Below are 16,580 nucleotides of genomic sequence, written 5' to 3'. Positions count from 1 at the left end.
GCACGGTGCCGCCTCATGTTGAGCTTCTTGTGTGAGGAACTGGCTGCGTGAGGTGATGGCAGGCAGCTCTCCCTCTTCAGCCTTGGAGACTTCTTTTCCTGCTGCTGTGTGAGGGTCAAGGGCTCTGCTTGGAGCTGCTGTAGGGTTTAGGGCTCTCTTAAAAACTTTATTTTAAATCTCTTCTGCGTTACTTTAAATCCCTTCTGCTTTATTTTAAATCCCTTCACTCAAGGAGGAGATGTTAGAGGAGATGGGAGAGTATATGTTTCTCTTCTGGTGTGGCCTGGTTCCCTTTTTCCTCCCCATTCCTTTGAGGGTTGGGCTTACTGTTGTGTAGTAAAAATACAAATAGTTCTTCCCCCTTCTCTCACTTCAGGCTGGGTCATGGGCCAGTTCAGCACGTGGGTCACCAGTGCCAGTGAAGAAGCCACACTATGCAAAATGAGAATTTTTTGCCAAGTTTAAGGATGATTGGTGAGTTTTTCTTAAAGCACAGCATTTATTTTAACCTTTGGAGAAAAGGATTATAAAGCAAACATGTTTATGTCTGTCATGTGGGGTTCTACGTCAAAAGCTTAAGGGAGACCTTAATAGACCTTTCAGTACTTCAAGCAAATGGAGCCAGGCACTTCACAGTGCTACACAGGAGGAGGATGAGAGACAAGTAAAAACAAGAGAGATTTAGACTGGATATAAGATAATTTTTTATCATGACCATAGATGAGCATTTGGACAGGTTGCCCAGAGAGACTATGCAGTCTCTATTGGAGGTTTTCAAGGCCTGATTAAATAAAACCTTGTCAGATCTCATAGGTGACCCTGCTCTGAGCAGGTTGGACCAAATGACATCCTTGAAGTCCCTTCCAATCCAAATTATCCTGTGACACTAAAATCTCATCCATTTATGGGTCTTCTCTTTTAATTTGTAATGGTTTGCAACCAGAAGCAGCAAAATTTTCATTTTTAGTAGTCCTTAATGACTTAAATGTTTATAGAGAAGCTTATCCCGAGCTAGCCTTTCTTTCCTGCTACTTTCAGTCTCACATTATACTGAATTAATACAATTACATACAAAGCACCCCAATAACCAAATCAGCCAGGTTACATAATACATATCACAGCTACACTTACTTAAATGAAAGATGTGAAGTCTTTTTATCTCATATCTCATTCTCTCAGATGAAAGATGCTGCTTCTTACAGCACAATTGGTCCTGTACACTAGACTGCCACATGTATCCACTACTGACTCCGAGAATATTGCCTGTTTTATTGCTAACATTTTCTGCAGTGTCCTGGGTTTTCTTGGCAAGTATCTCATCCAAGTCATGACCAATTCTTGGACCTTGCTTCATTCCTTCATTTCACAAACTGCTGCCCATGGTGACAAAACAGCAGGTAATGCTGCATTGTAATGAAGAAATGCCATAAAAGTGCCTCTTGGGAAGTACAGAATTGGTATTAGCATTCCTATTCTGGCTACACATTTCTCCTAGAAACTTATTTTCATACCCTATCCATTATCCTGGATTTTATATTCCTAATATAAACTGTTGTTTCTTACTGATTTATTTATTCTCTTATAGTTGAAGTACAAAAGGAAATTACAGAACCAGTTTTAGAGAAAACAAAGAGATTCCCCCCTCCCCTCCTGCATTAGAGAGCTTAAGCTGCAGAATCTCGATACGAGGGGTTTCTAGACTGAACTAACAGAAATGTCTCCTTTAATTCAACACTGGCCATGTGTCACTTAGCGGTAGGGAGGGCAACCTCTTTTGCAGTTTATGATGTCCTCCTGATCAAAATTCTCTTGTTCCCAAGAAGTGGAAAATTAAATTGGGTATCTGTGAAAGTGAAGATGGAATTTCACCTGTCCTCCATATGAAAAAATTATTTAGGGTCAATTCTGCCCTCCTCGGTGGCAGATAGAAGTGAAATACTGTCACTTACTCTTCACAAAAAAACCTTCTGTCTTTAATACAACTCTGTTATAAAATGACTGGACAACTCCTAGGTGCAGGTACTGCTTGAACCTTGAAAATTTGCAGGGGGAGATGCTGATGTGTCTGTGTTTTGACACTAGTGTGCATGTGAGACTACCAAATTCTGAAATGCACTCACTTTGGGTATAATTCTCGGTGTCATCTGAATGATACAAGACAGGTGGTTTTTTTCTGCGTGAGAAGAACCAGTAAATGGTAATGTACATATAGGTATGGAGGTGTTTTGTGTCTGTGTAAGTTTGATTTTTATGTGAAGCTGATTAAACTGATGTCCATGAAAGAGTTGCGTGCAAGAATTTTAAATAGCTCCTGCTTTTTAATATTCACTTCCTCTTTGGTTTTAATTATTTTGTTCCTACGTTTTCCCTTTCAATTTACTAAAAATCTAGAAATGTAATTAGAGAGAGGCTGAACTCGGAGAAAGCTGCCAGCATTTCTACATCATGATTAAATATATCAGCCATCCCTTTAGTGAGAGACTGAAAAACAGGATTCTCATAATTATCTCCCTGTTATCCAGGAAAGAATCTGCAGCACGTACGGATACAGAGTTATTGAAAATGCAGCACTAATTAAAATCTCATATAGGCTCCTGATGATCGGGAGAGTGTGAAAACACAGTTATTTAATTATTTCCTCTATTTGCTGTCTTTGTTACAAAACAAACAAAGCCATTCTAAACAAAACCCATCTCCAATCACTGAGGAGACTTAATGAGGCTTTTATATATGCAACAGTCACACAAACATTGCAAGTTGCTTGATTCTCCTCATACCAGTGAGGAGACATCTATAGAATATATTTTCCACATGTAATGCAAAAGAAATGCTGTGGTATATTCACAAACAGTAATGGAGTCGTTGCTTGGTTTGAGGATGTGGTTACTGTTTGTTTTAAATTTAAGACATAAAAATGATCTTGGTATTACAGGCTTTTATGGTTTCATTGTGAAATAGGAATATTTGTGTCATAGCCAATTAAAAAGCCAGCATTTTTATATAGGTTATCCTTCCAGTCTGACTTCTGCTAGGGTATCTCCATCCTCTTGAAAATGTCACGCTCTCACCTAGCCCAGTACAAAGCCAACGTTATTAGTTACCTTGTCAAAGGAGTCCAAGCTTTGGCACTAGGAGAGCACACTAGAGGACAGTAAGTGCTGATGTGGTTTGCGATGAAAGGAAAAGCTTCTGAGATACTGACTTCTTTGAACCATGGAAGTCTGAGGATCCTCCGGGGAAAGGAAACCGGTGAGCTTTTTCTTTTGCATCGTTTTTCCTCCAAATTTAATTTGCAACAGAATAGCAAGTACTGAGCTAGATAGAGTCCAGTATCCCCACCTTTCCTTCACTATAAATTAAATAATCTTCAGCGGTGCATGGAGTAGGAGAGTAAGTTGAATATTACCCATCTCTTAAAACTTTTGAAAGTGTAGAAAAGTTAAAGAGCTTATTCATATAAAAAAAAAACCAACCCAAAACTGGTTATTTCCGGTTTCAAAGCAGAAATCTACAAGAGGATAAGAATTAGGTGGGGGTTAAGCATCCAGATTCAAAACTATGACTGAAAACAACTCTTTTTCAATAGACATATAAAATTACGGGTACCTAAATTTTTCAAGTATTGCCCTTTCTGACCTGAAAGTTCACTTAAGTGTTGCCAATTTCTGGTTATGCGTGTGCTCAAAACACATCACTGCCTGAGCACTTAAGTAATTAGCTTCTACATTCATTACATTTGGATCCAGTAGCACCTGTGTCCCTTGGAGCAGGAAAGGATAAATTTGCTCTAGCACAGCCACCACATACCTACAGCATTAAATTCAGTACAAAACACAGTAATGATGAGCACTTTTATGAGGAAGTGCCTGCTGGCAGTGGTGGGACAAACTCCTTTCTCACATACAGACCATTCTCAGGTCTGAGTTTACTGCTATGCCTATTTCTTGTCCCAATTTGCTTCAGAATCCTGTAAGATAATTTAACTTAGTCATTGTTGCTGTGATTAAAAACTTACTTTTAATTGTGAGAAAACAAACATTGCTTAAAAAAAAAAATCTTGCCCTCTTTTGGAAAAAAATTCTGACTTGGAGATTTTAATTGCAGGGAATCTGTTCATAGTGCTATTTTTATATGTATTGGAAAAGTATCAAAGCTAATTTTTTTTAGAAAAGGAAATTATACTTTAAAATGCACTATTGTGAGAAAGTGACTCCCTAATGTCTTTGAGTTGGTGCTTTGTTTCACGTTAGAAGCATCTCCTGTCTTCCCTGATGAGCCTGCTCTTGTTTTCAGTGCAGGTTTGCTTTAAGATGCTTTTGATCCTGTATTCATTAAAACCTGATCCTGCTGCTTCCCACCAGCCCTAATGGTCTGTGAAATTATTTTCCTTTCTCTAAGACGCTGTTAACTCTGCTAGCACCTGCCGAGTAGAGGAGCTCAGAACATTGTCAAAAGTCCTCTGATTTATTCAAACCACCTTTTCTCCACAAACAATAATTAATCTTCCAATGTTATCACAGCAATCTTCCTTAGTGGAGAAGTGGAACAGACTGCAACAGAGTCTGAAGGTTTTTTTTATCACTGCTGCTTTCCCGTTTTGCAGGTACAGAGAGATAATTGGGAAAAAAAAAAGACTTGAAAATTGAGGATAAGATTCACTCTGTATAACAGAGCATGAAAGTATGAATGAGCATAAAGGGCTCAAACAGCTGGGGAAAAACAAAAAGGGAAGTAAATCAAGTAAGAAAAAAAAGTAGGGAACAATGAAGAGAAGTGATGTAGCAAAGGAAAAATGTACAAGTGCATTTGCAGTCTGGACCTTGCAGAGAATAACAACAGTTAAAGGAAAGGCAGGAGTTTTAAGGTATCCACCAACTAAGAATTTCTCAGTTACTTCACATGGGGATTCTTAACTCCATGACAGTTTAGTAGTCTGGTTCTATTTGTTTAATGCTGGTGCAAGAGAGGAGAGCTCCCTAAATCTGTGCTTTTGACACAAAGATTAATATTAGCTGCCAACATGTCCTTTATTGCACCAATTCTAGCAAGTAGCCTGACTTAAATATTGCTAGAATGTTCTTACAGAACTGAAGAGCCTAATGTGGAGCTAACCAGTTCTTTGGTTTGGCTTTCTCATTAGCAATGCCCTGCAATGACTATTATGGCATTAAGTTCCTGCAACCAAAATGGCAGTAATGAGTATGCAGATGTTTAATTTCATTTGAAGACGCACTCAGTTACTGCACAGAAAATTGGTTTCTAGAACAGTGATTTCAAAACCAACCATTCCAAAGCCATGAAGACCAACCAAAAATAAGGTTGTCCATGCAATAATTTGGTCCTATTGTAGACATCTGTATACTGTCATCTTTAATTTTATGATCACATTAACTTTAACCTCATTTCCTAAGGAGACAAAGCTTATGGTGTTTGATGTTCCCATCTTCCTACCCCATCCCTCAATAACTTTTAATTCAACAGTGTTTTCTGACCAAATTAAAAAAAAGTGGAGGCCTCAAAGATGATTGCATTCTACCAAATTCCATCCAAGTAGGGGTTGCTAATTCCAGCATTTACAGAACTACTTCTGTCACTGGATTATGCTATCCCTTTCCATGAGTGAGTAAATTTATAGATAATGAAATGTTGCAACCTCTATGGGTTCACAAGATTGATGTAACTCACACTTCCTAAAATATTTACTAACTGCAAAAATAATTAATTTCTTCCTGGGCATTTCCTCAATTATCAGATAATGGTGTCTTGCTGCTTAGAAATATTAATGAAAGTATCTTAACCAGTATCTCTGTGATTTTAAGTGATCATATGTTTCATGCAATATAGACAGAGGGAAAAAATAAAAACATCATAGATTTTCTCAAATCAGAGAAAATAAAGTTTACATCAAAACTATGAACTAAAGTACCCAACTTGATACATCTCAGGCCTCGTTATTTAGAGAAGCTGGTAGTTCAGTTGTGCTTTGTGTGTTGAGATCAATTTTATATCTCTCCAGGTGTCTGTCAACACCCCATTTGTACCTGTTCATACAAAAAAAACCTTAGCAATTGTTGAAACACGTGAGGTTATGGGATTGCCACACAGGTCCCAAGGCAGGGGGAGAATCTGCTAATCCAAATTGGTGGTGTTTCTTAATCCTGAGACTAGGATTTTGGTTTTTTCATGCCACATTCACTGTAATATTAATTAATAAATTATAGCCTATCATGTTCACTGAGTGAGCTCTCTCAAGACTTTGGGAGAAAATGACATAACAATTCTGAGAATAAACTAAATCAGAGCAGGCTGCAAATTTGTCTGGAAAGCAGACTCAGCTCCTCAAAACTGATAAGGAATAAGAGAGGCAGCCTTTGCCTGGAAAACAGTTGACATTGTTCTGAGAAGTGATTTGTAGAAGTTTAGCTAATGACTGTCAGGCAGTCATGCTGCCAGAGGACACAAACCCAACTGTCTCATTTTTCCACTACCACAGAAACTGAAGACAATGATCCCTGCTGTTTTGAATGTACTTGAGAGGGCTGAGATTTTTATTGCCTTGTAATATTTAATTTTAGGTGGGAAATAGTCCTTTGGAGGATGGTTTTCTGCTGTTCATGGGAAGAAGCCATTACAGATGGGCCTAGTATGCCCTCTATTCATGTTCCAGGGCCACTGCCAGATTCCTTAGTGTCTTTAAACACTGTTATAAAGGGGAAATTACAACATTTGATTAAAAAAAAACACATTTGATTAAAAAATGCAGGTACTAGTCCCACCTGCAGACAAAAAAATCACTACGTACAAGGACCATTATGGAAATCTTTCCTTGCTGTCCCCAAAATTCTGTATGCTGATTAAACTATTGCACTTCATCCCCCATTTTCAAGTTTCAGTCAAGCAAAAGACTTAAGTCATCATTCCAAAGTTTCCACAACGGACCTGGCTGGATTTTAACTTTTATGGATTCTTCAGCATCTGGTCTGGGTCAGTAGAACTGCTCTTGGAGTAACTAAAGACCCAGAAAAGGACCTGAACCTACACCCAGGAAAAAAACACACCACCATCCCTAACTCTGGCAGTCTTTTTTGCTTTCTCCTAACAAAACACCTCTGCTGAATGAGTCAGTATTTCAAAAAGTTCTGTACATAGAGACCATGCTGTCTTCTGAAAACTTTCTTTTCTTTAAAACAGGTTAATTGCTCATAAAAAAACCTTTAGAAATAGGCTGTGAGCTTACCAAAGGCACTGAACTGTGATGATGATGAAGAAGGTATTAAAAGCATTCAGGATCCTGTATGTGCATAAGTATAGAAAAAGAATGAAAATGACATTGCAAGCACTGCAGAAAAGCACAGCAAGAGAAAGGAAAAACAAAGCTGTATGACCATTTTTGCTAATTTAATTCTGAAGCTTTAAATGCACTTTTCATCTTAATTTTTTTTCCTTAAAATATTTAAAACCTTACATACTCCATTGCAGTGTGACACCCAGCTGCCTCAGTTCCAGTCTGAGGCAATTACTGTTTTTCCTGTTCTCTAGATGCATCCCAGGCTCACTGGTGCTGAAATTCTATTAGTTATGAACTGTAAATCTAAGTATGAAACTCTTGATTATAAGAGTATTTATTTCAAATGCATATCCCATCCCTATCAGCCTTACAAGCTTCTTCCTACTACCAGTCAGCATACACTTACTACATGCTAAGGCAGGACTCTGAAGCTAGCACGTGTTTTCAACAACGGGGGCTGTTTTGAGTCTCATGTGCTTTTCAGTCTGTGAAATCTGACAGGAATTCCCATTTCCTTTGCAAAAGAGTGTGTGAAATCCTGCAGGATAAGCTCACATCAGCCCCGACTCTTTAACTAGTGGCACAGCATAAATCGTAGTTGTTCTTGAAGAATGACAATTAGGGTTGTTTGGGTTTTTTAAGTGGTATCTTCAAGATGGGCAATTCATTGATTTCAAATCAGTAATGAATCATAGAATCACAGACTGGTTGGGGTTGGGAGGGACCTTAAAGCTCATCCAGTCCCAACCCCCCTGCCAGCAGCAGGGACACCTTCCACTAGACCAGGTTGCTCAAAGCCTCATCCAACCTGGCCTTCAACACTTCCAGGGAGGAGCAGCCACAGCTTCTCTGGCCAACCTGGGACACTGTCTCACCACCCTCACAGTGAAGAACCTCTTCCTAATATCTAATCTAAACCTCCCCTCTTTCAGCTTAAACCCATTTCCCCTTGTTTTGTCATTAGTTGCCCTTATGAAAAGTCCCTCCCCAGCTTTCTTGTAGGCCCCAACTTCCTGATCTCTTTAACTGTTGTCATTTGGGCATGAGTCTTAATATTCTGGTCACAGGATAGTAATCAGTGTTCTATAATTATATCCACCTCTACAAAATATACACACACAGACAGTATCATCTACCTTATTCTATGTCCTCCCTAAAACATTTGGGGTTTTTTTAAACATCTGCTGATGGAGCTGCAGAAGGAGCTCATAAAAACAAGGAAGATGAAAGGAAAAAGAACGCAGCTGCCAAATTTTCCCCCCTGTGGATGCCATGTCTCAGTTAGCTATGAAATAAAACTTCACCTTTCTTAGCTGATACGTCAACGAGTTCCTCCTGGAGGGACAAGAGGCACAAACACCACAGCAATGTAATCTGCTGTTTATTCTCAGGACGTGCATGACTCTTCTCATCTCCCTGGAACCACCGAGAACTGACAAGGTTCCTAGGAGAATTCTGGCAGAAATGTTTTCAAAGACATCAACTGTGATGCCAGTGGCTGCTGGTGTGCAGGAAGCCAGCTGTTTGTGTTACATGAGGACAAGAGGACATGCAGGTGTGCACAGACTTCTTTCTACTCATGCTATCTGTAATGAAGGCCATTCTGCAGCAGAGACAGTGATTGTCTTAAAGCTTCTAACGACTTGGCTTCAATATAGTCTGTGCTGATGGTTAAAAAGAATTAAGCAGAATAAAAAGAGAGGAAGACCTTGATTTCCACATTATGTTTTTGCTCTAAGCACAAAGACTCCAGAAATACAGTTACATCGCTAATTAAAGAGGAACTGCTTTTTTTTGTTGTTGTTTTTCTCCTTCTTATTTCTTAAAAATGATTGAAATAATAGTTCCCCCTGCTGGTAACTGGCTGAGTTATAAACAGACTCAGGGTTGGGACTCTGGAGCCAACAAAAAGTAGAAAAGATGGAATCTCTTCTTAACTTCTCAGTCTGACCTTCATGTTTTGCACTTGCAGGGCTTTGTCTAAGGCACTTAATAAACTCATCTCCTACTCAACTGATTTTTCCTTCCTCTTCTATTCAGAAAAAGGACCGGTCACATCTGCTAAGGAAGGAGCAAACCACAAGCATTCCCTTCAGTAACTCCTTGGCAAGTCAGCCCAAACTCAAACCTTACACAGTGAGTGTTCAAAGCACTTGCCATCCTGGCTGCACAGGGTGATGTTTTACACTTTACAAAAACTTTTCATTCTGGAAAATATGGCATGATGACAAAACTATTGCTTGCTTACAGCTGGGGAAAGACAGACAGATCAAGCACGCATGACTGAAAAAGAACAAGGTAGTCTTTTTTAAATTAACTAGGCTTGCACCCTTCTAATAAACTGGAGAATGTCTAAGAAAAAAGTAGAGACAAAGCCATAAGCAGAACTGGCAAAGCCCAGACTGTTGGAAGAGAACCTGGGCACTGTGCTTTAGTTCCTTGAAACCTCTAAACTGCTTCTAGGTGCACATGCTACCCTCAGAACATTTCCTTCTTTGAATAAGCAAAATAGAACTTGCCAGCAGTAGTTAAAGATTCATTTGCACAGCGACAGCCTAGATGTGATGCTGTATCCAGACTCTGAGTAAGTTCTGTCAACGCTTCACACATTACTCATCTCTTACTTGAAGACAGAAAGCCTTTCCTGACATTTCACCAGAAATTCAAGCATTGCCTCTGAAGACACTTGCACTGTTTATAGAAAAAGAACAAAGCCAAAAAAAACTATTAAACATCATTATCCCTTTGCAGAAGGGGCCTTGAAGAGGAGCTGACATTTCTAATAGTAAAAAGTAACACAGAGAATTAAAACTTTATTGGATCCTAACCCAGTTCCTTTGCAGTTTACTTGTCTTTTATTTAAAGAGACAGGTGAACTCAAGCAGGAACATAACACCAAAAGCCACCAGGCAGGCTTCTCCAAATGTGGTAACCACTCTGTCACTGGGGAGAGGTATTACAGCAATCCTCCTGGCAGCTCAAAGCTGGGGACCTGTTTTGTGGCAGTGTTGTTAAAACTGTCCAAGAAGAAATCAGCTAGTGCTGATTTGAAAATAGCTTCTTGCATTGCTTTTGTAGCCTCCTCTGGGATCCCGTGGTACGTGAGGTCTGGAGAGAAGACAGCAAGCTGTCCAAGAAAATCCAAAGGATTCAGACTCGGGGTAGGTACAAGAGCTGCCTTATGTTTTAAGAAATTCTTATTGACTCAAGAGTCAGAGGTGCAACAAGAACCAAGTTGGAACAATACCAGGAACAGGCTTTAGAGCTAAAGTGGGTCAAGGGAGCCTGCAGCAATCAGGAGAGAAAATCTCCTTTATTTTCTTTCTTCTTGGCAGACTGATCTTTAAATCTGTGCCCTGAATACAGACAAGTTGAAGATATTGGTAAAGACAGATCTTGGCTTCAAAAAAAATAGACCCTAGGAAGCTCCCAGCTTCATTCTTTCTGCTGGTTGTCCAGACTGCTGCAGCGTGGGGAAGGGGATGGAGCTGTGGGTTTGAGCACAAGTTCCCTTGAAACTATGATGAATTAAGGAAAAAAAATATTAACAACGAACCCTTAGTTTCATTTTTACACTGTGTCACCTGGAGCTATACCCAGACTCAGGGCAAACAGGGGAGAAGAGTTCAGGAAGAGCAGCCTGTACACAGAAGAGGCAATTTGGCTTGAGATGCTGTAAATAAAAAGGAGATCACTGATACCAGACTGACAGCACAGCGGAGAAAGGCTGCTGCTATCTCACTCCCTCCATTTCTGATCATACACTTTCTCAAGAGCTTTAGTCAGTACAGAATTATTGCTAATAAGCAATTCTGCTGCCGTAGTATCCAAATAGAGGCATTTCCCTTTGATTTGTAGCACACATTGTAGAATAAAGTAGTGTTTTGTAACAGCAATGACTCAAATATTCTTTAACAGGCGACAAGTTTGAACAGAAATTCCAAGATTATCACAAGGAAGTGGATGGCTGAGGGAGTAAGTGATTTATAATGCATTTTCCAGGTGTTTGTATTTGCACAGTGATGGGGGAGTTTGGTCTGTTCCTACATTAGATTACTAATTTAATAGGAGGGAAAACAAGTCTGCAAAACTAAAGAGAATTGAAAGCTTGCCTAGAATCTTTTTGCTGCTTTTGTTTGCAAAGTTTGAGAATTGGTTAAATTTAAGATAGTGCTAAGAGATAGAGGAGCCTAAGTCCTATAAACACAGAGAAAAGAGAGTTTTCTGATTAAATGACAGAGAACATAATGAATTCTTATCTTTGCCACAGCCTTTGTGAACAAGTCATGCAATTTCTTTGCTCTCTTTTTATAAAATGGAAATAGTATTCATTACCTTAGAGATATGGGGAAGGATAACTGTCTTCAGGGAAGCCAGACTCTGTATGGTAGCAGATGCCAGCACACAGTGTTCATCAAGGCAGTATTGATGGAGTTAAGTCACAAAAGCTTTTACTTCAGAATTCTCTACTACTGAGAACGTTTGTTTGCTACTTATCACTTGACCTTTAAGACAACTGCAAGTCAGCAAAGAGGTGAAAGTGACAGAGAAAAACATTTAATAGCCTCAGATTGAATTTTCCAAAAAAAAACCCCCATGCTGTTTGAGTAGAACTATAAGGATATTAAGAGAGATTAAATGAAAATCAAATTTGAGGCCAAAAAAAAGTTGTAAGAATCACTGGAGGGGTGGGAGAAGCAGGGGATGGAGAGAGAGAAAGAGAGAGAGAGAGACAACAGCCGCTCATGAAAAGAGATCAAGATCCCATCTGGAGGGGTAAAAGGCCAAAGCCACAGAACAGATGGAGACCAAGTGACAGCTGGAAGAAACATGCTTTCATGTGTAAAAGTTTGCTCTTTGGAGAATTTTGCTCTCCAACTCTGAAGGCATCATTATGATAATAACTCCTCCCCATCCAGCCCTGGGGAGCTAGCCTGTGCTCAGGAGCGGGTGTTGGAAAGCTCGTCGTGATGGCGGTTAATTAACAAGGGCTCTTTCAACATTTAGAAGCCCTTGTCACACAACCTTGGCATGGTTTTAGCAGCAGAGGGTCCTGTTCCTTCAGCAGCAGGAGAGGGATGAAAAGAATTAATTTAGGCCTCACTGGTTAAACAGGTTTCCTGTAAACTTTTACATACATCAAGAGTTGCTTCTGGTTTCGAAGGGCTCAGATTAAGGATATAATGCATCTGGGTGTTTACATGGATTATCTGAACAGAAGAGTGTCCAACTGGCTGCTACACCAACTCAGTTATGGAAAAATCACACCATCAGAAGAGAGGGGTTGTCTTCAACAGAGGCCTTTAATCCAGGATCCTTCCATAATAAAATAATTCTAAGACTAGCCCTCTCCTCGGAGAGACGTGTGCTGCTTCTCCCCAAGATCAACCAACGATACTGAAATTAAAGTTCTGGAAAAGTGGCCATTGTCACTTTTTCTTTAATAAGGATATGAAGTTGTTTTTTGTTTTGTTTTGTTTTTCCTGTTAAGGCAAGAATTTCATCCTGCTGCTAGGATCTAGTAATGCAGCTTTGATTACAGAAAACAAACAAACAAAAAAAAGCTTAATTACAGTTAAAACTAAAGTATTACACTTTTAAGACAATTCAGAATTAAAAAACAAAGCAAAAAAAAAAATAATCCAGACACTCCCCTTCTGATTACCTATCCTGAGTCCAGTTTCATAACAGATTCTGAGGTACAAGACAATAAATTAAAAGTTCATTCCAACTGCAGAGATCAACCAATTTCCTCAATGCGATGTCTTCTTTACTCCCTTTCCAAATTTGGCATCGAGTCCAAGGCCTGCAAAGAGATAAAACCATCTACGTGGATAGAAAATCGCTTCACATTCTTCAAACACAACACAAGGGACTCTGTGAAAAATCAGCTTAACAGCACCAACTTCCTAATGGTCACTCAGAGGCTGTGACTTACTCGGGGTGGGGAAAAAGAGACCAAACAGATCTGCTAGAAGTCACGTTCCTCTTTTCCTGCACTGCTGAGTTGACCAACATCTTCCATCGAGAGCATTTTAATACAATTAGATTTTTTTTTTAACCCAAAATCTTTTCTTAGCTCTCCCCTTGCTATACATCATTTCTATTTAAAGTCACCAGGGGAAAGACTTGAGGTGTTTCCTTCCCAGACTTACCCAAGAACACCAGGACTGTCCCCACCCACTGCATCGTGCTGATGGGATTGGCAAATAGAATGACGGACGCTAAAATAGTGAAGAACTTTCGGGTTGTGGTGATGATGGAACAAGTCAGAGGTCCAAAATATACCACAGTCATGAAAATAAAACTCTGGAAAAAAATAAAACAACAAACAAACAGATTATTGTTGTCACTCTGACTGGAGAAAGGACAACACGGATCATGTTTTTGGATGAAAAGCCAGCGAGCCAGAGCTGAAAAAAATCTGATTTCAAATCCTGATTATTTACATAAAAACTTAAACCAGTTTTACCCTGAAAGCAGCCTGTACAGAAAGCAACAACCAAAGCAACAGAAAGTGAAGCTGCCTTGTTTTGCCATCTCCCAACTGGACAACCCCACCCCTGTGAAGACTGAAGAACAAGGGAAGTGTATTTACCTGCCCCAGCGCGCTGGTCAGGCCGAACAGGAGGATGTTGTAAATGATGCTGGGGTAGCGTTCTGTAAAACTCAAGAACTCCCAGAGCTCTCCAGTGAACAGTATCCCTAGAAAAAAGGGCAGTTAATGGAGAACAAGGGGAAATGGCTCTAAACTGGCAGAGGGGAGATGGAGATGAGATGTGAGGAAGAAATTCTTTGGTGTGAGGGTGGTGAGACAGTGTCCCAGGTTGGCCAGAGAAGCTGTGGCTGCTCCTCCCTGGAAGTGTTCAAGGCCAGGTTGGATGAGGCTTTGAGCAACCTGGTCTAGTGGAAGGTGTCCCTGCTGCTGGCAGGGGGGTTGGGACTGGATGAGCTTTAAGGTCCCTCCCAACCCAAACCATTCTATGAAAATAAAGAGAACAGGAGTAAAAACTATCACCTTCCCCGTTAATTAACGTCAGAAGCGATCCTTAACTGCAGATCCAATTCTGACAAAGCAGTCTCTAGCAATTAATTAGAAGTGCTACCCTCTAATTGGAGTGGAAAGCTATGGTTTTGGCTTCTCTGGTGGCAGAGAGCCCTGAGGCAGAAACCCCTCAGGCAGAAGCCCAGGTGGTTCCGTGCTCTGGAGCACAGAGCTGCCGGCGGGGAGGACTTCAGGGGAGAACAAGCCCCGGGCAGCTGCACTCTGCGTGAAGCGATGTCCTCTGGTGGGCATGAGGAGAGCTGCACAGACCAACCCAGGCTTTTTATACACAAACAAACAAAAAAACCCAAAACAAAACATAAAGTTATTTGCACAAAGTGTTCTAGACCCTTTTTTAGAGCAGAACACAATGTCTCTTCCCAAAGAGAATCCCAGGGAACTCTCTGGGTGTGGTGGCTGTAGTTTTTTCCAGGGTGTTCCTTACCAGCTCCGAGGAACAAGGTGGACCAGAGATTAACGTTCAGCATCATGTGATTGGAACCTGTTTGGTAGTGAGCTCTCATGTGGTCCTGAGATACACCAGTCAGCCCGTCCAAGGTCAGCGACAGCAGCTGAGACGAGAGAGATCAGAGAGAGAGAGAGAGTTGGGGCTGTTTAGCCTGGAAAACAAAAGGCTTGGGGGAGATCTCATAGTGGCCTCCCAGTACCTGAAGGGGCTCCAGGAAGGTGGGGAGGGACTTTTATAAGGGCAGTTAATGAAGAACAAGGGGAAATGGCTCTAACTGGCAGAGGGCAGGTTTAGATGAGATATTAGGAAGAAATTCTTTGGTGTGAGGGTGGTGAGACAGTGTCCCAGGTTGCCCAGAGAAGCTGTGGCTGCTCCTCCCTGGAAGTGTTGAAGGCCAGGTTGGATGAGGCTTTGAGCAACCTGGTCTAGTGGAAGATGTCCCTGCTGCTGGCAGGGGGGTTGGGACTGGATGAGCTTTAAGGTCCCTCCCAACCCAAACCAGTCTGGGATTCTATCAGAGACACCAAACAAAACCTTAATTCTTTATTTCTCTTCTATACGCGGAAAATCTTGAGCGTTCTCTCCCTTTTTTTTTACACCCCAATCACTTATTAAACACCAATTACGTGGCCTCAAAACTTATGCTGGGAGAGACGTGGCTGTACTCACACACTGATCTCATACCACAGCTTCAGAGCTCACCCCTCAAACCCAGGTGTCCTCCTGCAGAAGCGTTTCCACACCGGTTTTGTACCTCAAACCACACGTTTCAGGTACAAAGGACACAGCGGTATCTGCGTTGGAACTGCTTCTTCCTCCTCCCCCTGCCCGGGGTTAGCTGTGCCCTGGCAGCACTCACCAGCAGAAGTTCTCCGTAGCCAAAGACGTGGTCATCACTCCCAACCCCTTTTTTAGGCTTGTACAGGAACAGGGCCACGCCTGCCACTATCAAGAGGACGCAGAGATACTTGGCCGGGGGATATTTCTTCCGCAGCAAAGTCACTCCTAAAAGCATGACTGTAAAAATAAAACAAAACAAAACCAAACCAACATCACAATCTGCTCCCAAAGCCTCTCGTGGGATTTTAACTTGACCCAACAGAAGAACATAGAGATAAAACTCTGCTGGCTCTTCCCACAACAGAGGGGACAGGAAGGGAGAGAGACTGTTCTGACAAGTGATGTCCTGCTTGAGGGCATGAGAAATCCACACCAATATAGAAGAAATGTGAAACTGGCGTACCTGGAATGGGCTTACAGGACTTTCCTAGGACCTAGAAAAGGAAAAACTATTATTATTAACTATTAATAGTATTAATTATTCACATACCATCACCTGCCTGCAATGAGAGAGATCAGGGTGGTACAAGAGTGACCATATGGGATCAAACCCCCCCAGAAAAACACACCAGATGCTACAGGAAAAAAAAATAGATGATAAAACCCCCACTGGAACTGCAGAATTAACTGTGACAGTTCAGAAGCTGTGTCGAGCCTCCAGCACCAACTCCTAATTAACAAATTCACTTTTAAGGGTTGTTATTCCCTTTCCTGGAGCAGCCTGAGCTCCTGTAGCCCCTCTCTAAACACCCAGCGCTGAGTGAACCGCAGTGAGACCCCCCCACAAACACAGCTACGGGGGGAGGTGGGGGGAAACCTGTGAAAATCAGAGTTTCCCTCTGTGTCATTTTCCCCCCACGCTCGTTATCACCAGGCAGTTGCTCCACATCGTCCCCGACTCAGCGCAGTGCCCAGGTTTGGGGTACCCAGAGCACGAC

General features: G+C 41.1%; 1 protein-coding gene across 1 annotated transcript in view; it reads right to left on the bottom strand.

Moving 5' to 3' along the window:
• Positions 1 to 12,771: 12,771 nt before the first annotated feature.
• SLC35B1 (solute carrier family 35 member B1) overlaps positions 12,772 to 16,580 on the bottom strand; it is a gene marked incomplete at its 5' end in the record, with an annotated part of 3,992 nt that continues 183 nt past the window's right edge. The window contains 6 exons of the mRNA XM_010175372.1: positions 12,772 to 13,094; positions 13,444 to 13,597; positions 13,887 to 13,993; positions 14,779 to 14,905; positions 15,662 to 15,819; positions 16,046 to 16,076. Of these exons, the coding sequence (XP_010173674.1) occupies positions 13,042 to 13,094; positions 13,444 to 13,597; positions 13,887 to 13,993; positions 14,779 to 14,905; positions 15,662 to 15,819; positions 16,046 to 16,076 (630 nt within the window). The remainder of the gene's footprint in view (positions 13,095 to 13,443; positions 13,598 to 13,886; positions 13,994 to 14,778; positions 14,906 to 15,661; positions 15,820 to 16,045; positions 16,077 to 16,580) is intronic.

The sequence above is a fragment of the Antrostomus carolinensis genome, unplaced genomic scaffold (genome assembly GCF_000700745.2).
Source record: "Antrostomus carolinensis isolate BGI_N321 unplaced genomic scaffold, ASM70074v2 scaffold16109, whole genome shotgun sequence".
NCBI lineage: Eukaryota > Metazoa > Chordata > Aves > Caprimulgiformes > Caprimulgidae > Antrostomus > Antrostomus carolinensis.
The sequence above is the reverse complement of the archived record's forward strand: the minus strand, read 5'-3'. Positions and strand labels throughout refer to the sequence as shown.